This window comes from Plasmodium gonderi (assembly GCF_002157705.1).
Source record: "Plasmodium gonderi DNA, contig: Pgo-contig_457, whole genome shotgun sequence".
NCBI lineage: Eukaryota > Apicomplexa > Aconoidasida > Haemosporida > Plasmodiidae > Plasmodium > Plasmodium gonderi.
The window spans coordinates 354-6,249 of record NW_021629325.1 but is presented as its reverse complement, the minus strand read 5'-3'; the positions used below and the strand labels follow the sequence as shown (position 1 = coordinate 6,249).

Genomic DNA, 5,896 nt, shown 5'->3' with positions numbered 1-5,896 from the left:
AGAAGAAATATTATAATACATTAAATAAAAAAATATAAAATGTATACTTATTGACACAATTTTCATGTAGCTTAATATAAAATAGTATAAAAAAAATGTACATATAAAAAATAGTTAATTTTATTATTTGTATTTTAAAAGAACAATTAGAGTTTTCAAAGGAATATATTCTTACCAAGCATAAAATTGTTTAAATAATATACGAATAAGTTAATTTGGATATATTTATATAATTAAAACTGAACTATTAATAAAATTTCCCAAGAAAATTAACGAGATTTTCATATATATATATTGAATATATTAATAGAAAGTAATAAAAAACATGTATTCAAAATTAAAATCAAGCTGATTATACATATTTGACATATAGTACCATAAATGCAATAAATTATATTTGTAATATCATGATACTATTATAATCGCAAATTCATATTTGCAGATCAGCTTATTCAATTCACATATTTTTTATAATATTAAAAAATAATGTTAATATATATATATATTTATAGCTTAATTTATAGTTAATCTAAAAGTATATAACGTCATTATAGGACAAAAATAAAAGAATTCATACTTATAATATTAATAATTATAGTTTATCTAATATAAATATATAATATTAATGTCAAATAAATACCAATATTGATAATGATATAAATATGAGTAAAATGAATTTTATACATAAATATTATTATTAATTCATGGAATTTATAATTATACAATTTAACATTATAGTATAAAAATGTTAAAAATGAAAATAGAACAGCTAAGGATAATGTACAGATAGAAAGATTCTACTTTTCATATATAAAACTAAATATATCACATGAATAAATTAGAAATTGTAAACATTTTTTTTATAATAAAATAAGACATAAATATGCTTAATAATGGTATTAGTCTTATATATCTAATGAGTCAACAAAAATATAAACATTCATATAAATAAAATTAGTATATATTCATTTTATTATTTTTTTTTAAATATTTCTATAGAACATTTTATTCAATTCAACATCTTAAATACATACAATATATTTATCTTTAAAAATGTGGTATCTATTAATTGTTATACATTTACAAATATATTCTTTTTCTAATGCATATATATATTTTAATATTAGAAAATATTTTTCATATACATTAATTAAAAGATTATATATTGCTTTAAAAAAATATATTTTTAAATATTGTGTGTAAATTTATTTATATTTATAATTATTACTGAATGATTAAAACATAATATATTAGGTTTTGTTTTTAGATTTCTTTTAATAAAGTAGAAAATACTGATAAAAATAATTTTAATGTTTACACATATCACAATATTAATATAGGACATAGATTATTTAAATTTATTAGGATAATGATACATAAATATTTGATTTTAGTATTCCTTTAAAATATATTCATTTTTCATATATAATTAGAAATATAGTCTAAAGAATCGCATATATACATAATACATTATAATAAATATTAATTTATAACATAACAAAAATTATAAAGTTATGTTATTTTTTTATATATAATCAATAACATATATCAATTACATTCTTGAAAAATTCTTCTTAAGATATGAAGAAACAATATTTTGTATAAGTATAATGCTTTTATATGTATAATTAATTAAATAAATAATGTAAAAATAACATATTTAGAATAAATTTACTCCTTATCAAATTCTGTTTCCAAATTTTATAATTAACTAATATTAAAATAAAAGAAATCGGTATCCATATTTGCACTATACATCATATATATATTAATATATTGAGTTGTTTTTTAGGGTTGTTAAACATGATTAGAACTATCAAACACATCAGCACATGTTTTATTGTGGTAATATATGTAATATACATATTTATATAAATATTTACTAAATTTTACAATATTTCAAGTTAAATGAACATTATAAGTCACTATTGATTAATATGTTATAATATTTTTACACAAATTAGATATGTAAAAATAAACACTAGTTAAATTAATTTAAAATTATATTGACTTTTAACTATAATTAATAATGTTTTTTAAATTCTTTTTCAGTAAAGAGATAAAATGTACATTATAATATAGTGTATTTTTTTTTTATTATTAATATAACATGTACTTAACTGAAAAAAAAAAAAAACATTTAAAAAGTATTAAAAAATAATACATTAAATTATACATTATTTTTAAGATATAGTGAATATTATATGTTCTTAAATATACTACATATTGTAAAGAAATAGTTCATTATATTTTTCATTGTATAAATAAACGCAAACCTCCAATTATATGATGTGCGTAAGTCTCAAATTATCATTAAAATATTAATATAATGTGAAGTAAAATTTTTAGCTTTTTCAAAACTGTGGTATTTATATATGATGAAATGAAAAATAGTATTGTCTAACATTGCATATTTATATACATTGTACCGGTGTCCAGTAAATAATTTAAAGTGTATTGTTTTGATATAAATGTTTTATATTTTATGGGGGAAAATTATAATTAAAATTAAACTTCTGATTTAAATAATGTAAATATATTTTATGTATAATTTTTTCATTCTTGTAATTATATGTGTTGTCATTTTTATTGTTTTATTCTGTATAATTTTTTTTTTTTTTTTTGTTTTTTTTCTATCATTCCCGTACTATATATAAAATTTCTTAGAATATTGTAATTAACATATATAGAATTTTAATTATTATATAAATATATACTTATATGAACTGAAATATTTTTTAAAATATGTATTTTGTACTAGTTCATATATATTTTCGTTAAATCTTCATAATTAACTATTTGATTATAAGAAAAATTATTCGGAATGATATCCTATATAATGTTCATCTCTTGGGTTATAATGTATATTATATAATTCTTGTGCATAATTAAATTCTCCATTAAACTCAGAATTTATATTAATTCTATTATAATTATTTTTAGCAAATCTTTTACGGATCCAACTTCCTAGGGGCGTAAACTTTAATATAAATGCATGTTACATAAATCACGCAATATGTTTATTTATTATTCATAGCTATAAATGGAATGTAACATACAAACAAATATATACCGTTTATGTAAATTAATGAACCTTCTATTTACTTTATATAATAATCCATAAATCATGGATATAGCAAGGACTCCCAATATTGCAGCTCCTGACTTTTTTAGAGGACTAAAACTATTAGATATTTTCTGTATGACGTTTAGATTTTGCTTTCCTTTTGTAAATAATCCAGGATAACGCGATTCATTTTCAAGAATGTGTGTTTCAGATAATATGCCCTGGTGTAATTCTCTTTCTGACTTTTCTTCTAATAACATCATTTCCGCCAATTCATTTTTACATTTAAATTTCTGTAAAAGTTCATTTGGATTACACGCTTCATATTTAGCTTTAAATTCATTACAGAATTCTGTTTCGTATGAATTACAAAAATTTTTAAAATATTTATATAATAAAACTTTGTTTTTAATGAGTGTACAGTAATCCTTATCATTTATTTTGTATGAAAACATGTTTTTAAGTGTATCATAATCAACATAGTATTCATATAGTTCCTTCCTCTTTTTCCAATCCTCAGGAAGAATTTCATTCATAAGAGGAAAACATGTTTCAGTATAAGATTTCTTCAATGTATCTTCAATAAAATCGTTCCATATGTTGGTAATTTTTGCAAAAATAGTCCATACATAATTTTTACCCTGATGACCCACAATGACACTCAATTTATTGGCTAACCAATAATTTAAAAGTCGGCATATATCATAGGCATTGGAATAATTCATTAAGTTTTCATTACTACTTAAATATTTTAAAATCTTTGCACAAACGTTTTTAACAGCGGATTCAGCTTTAATAGAAGTTAACGATGCACAGTGTTCCTTGTATTTAGTTATATCCTTTAATTCATCTAAAGTGTTATAGAATTTTTCTGAAGGTAAATCATCTCTAAATGATATGGAAAGTTGCTAAATCAAAGGCACAACAAAATGAAATATTATATATATACCTTGAAGAATATAAGATAGAAAATATTATCAATTAATTAAAAATTTAATAAATCTAATGATGAAAAATGTTTTAATTGATTGACATTACACCAAATTTTTTCCAATCTTCTCCACTAAATAGCATGATTTGAAATATTTAAAATTATGATTTTTTAAAAACATTTAATATTTACAAAAAAAAAAAAACTCCGGATTAAGGTAATAATGCTTTGACAAAGTAATACATTTGAAGATTCTGTATACGTAAGAACTCATTGATTTTTCTTGGTATCCCAAAAACTAAATAACATGTGATACATGTCTTTTCTTTTATATAATCATATTAATAAAATATTGTATGACTAATATTAAAAGTATAAATAATTTTAATTTTTATTGTAATAAAATCAATATTAAAGTAAATAATAATCTTAATTTATGGGAAAGTGCGTAAAAAGTATTTTTTATATACTATCATACTGGAATATTTTTAATTAGTGTTAATTTTTATATATTAATATTTAAATTTAAATATAAAATATACTAATAAAATAAATAAAAATATGAGTACAAGTGAAATGATGAAAATATATAGTTCATCAATATTTATATTAAATTGTACATGAAAACATATATTATAAGGATTAATTAATATTTTTATTATGATTTTATATGCTTAAAAAAAGTATATATAAAGCAATTGATTTATATATTCTAACAAATTTTTTAGTGATAATATTTTTTAAGAGATATATGTATAAATTATTATAATGCCTTATGAATATAACTAAACATTGTAAAAAGTATTCAAATATAAAACATTAAAACATGATGTTAGAATATTAATACGGTAAATATGAATTATTCCATTTTTTCAGTTCTCAGTTTTTAAATTTATAAAATGTCGAAATATAAATGGAAGTTATAGGTTCATAGTTTAGAATTTATTTTACAATTCTCATTTTTTTTTGATTCATTTTAATTGTAATAATTTATTAGTTATATATGCTTTGTTGTATTATGTTTAATATATTTTGTCTAAATGATAAATATCAATTATATGTACGTAATGTATCCACATGTTTTATTTTTGCATAATAATTAATGTGTAATTGTAACACAGTATATTTTATATCTTATGATTACTTAAATATATTTTAACATATAAATACCATGCATATGTTGATTAGATTATGCTTATCGAAAAATCTGAACTTATTGCAACAGAGAAAATATAATGTTCAGTTATATATTATGTTTTTTTTGACATATATATCATAAAGTCGTTTTCCGCTTATTTTAAATTTATAATTATTTAATAGAATGAAGAAGTATATTCAAGGTTTAGGGTTCAGGGTTTAGAGTTTTGTGTTCAGGTTTATCATTTTAGCAGCATTAGATTTTATTATTAATATTTATATATTTTCTAATATGATTATGCTAATGTATTTTCCTTTAGTTATGTAATGTGATTTATTTGAGTTTTATAAAGCATTCATTTTTTTCATGTAAATATATAAAAATAATTTTTCATAATTAGAGGCTCATTGAAAGTAGTATGATTTATAACTCGATAAGAGAGCTTTGTAATATAGATGGAAAAAACATAAAGAATATGTAATGTACTATATTTAATTTAGTACATGTGACAATATATATGCAAATATAATGAATAGAATGAAGAAATGTAAATATTTTTAAACTAAAATATATAATTGTCCTAATAATTTTATCATATCTGTTATTTATTTTATTTTATATAAGGTAATTTCTGAATATTTATGAAATTATACCAAATGTACATATTTTATGAATGACATGGATTATAATAAATAACTATACCTTGAATTTATATTTTGCTAGGTAATAACCTATTTTTATTCTGTTATATTTCTCATTC

At 18.9% G+C, this 5,896-nt stretch overlaps 1 protein-coding gene across 1 annotated transcript; it reads right to left on the bottom strand.

The window, feature by feature from the left end:
- Nucleotides 1-2,815: 2,815 nt before the first annotated feature.
- PGO_003500 (variable surface protein) lies at nt 2,816-4,179 on the bottom strand (the record flags this gene model as incomplete). Its single annotated transcript, XM_028691322.1, has 3 exons — nt 2,816-2,980; nt 3,064-3,975; nt 4,108-4,179. 3 exons carry the CDS (start codon nt 4,177-4,179, stop codon nt 2,816-2,818), a joined length of 1,149 nt encoding a protein of 382 aa, XP_028547123.1.
- Between the last annotated feature and the right edge of the window lie 1,717 nt (nt 4,180-5,896).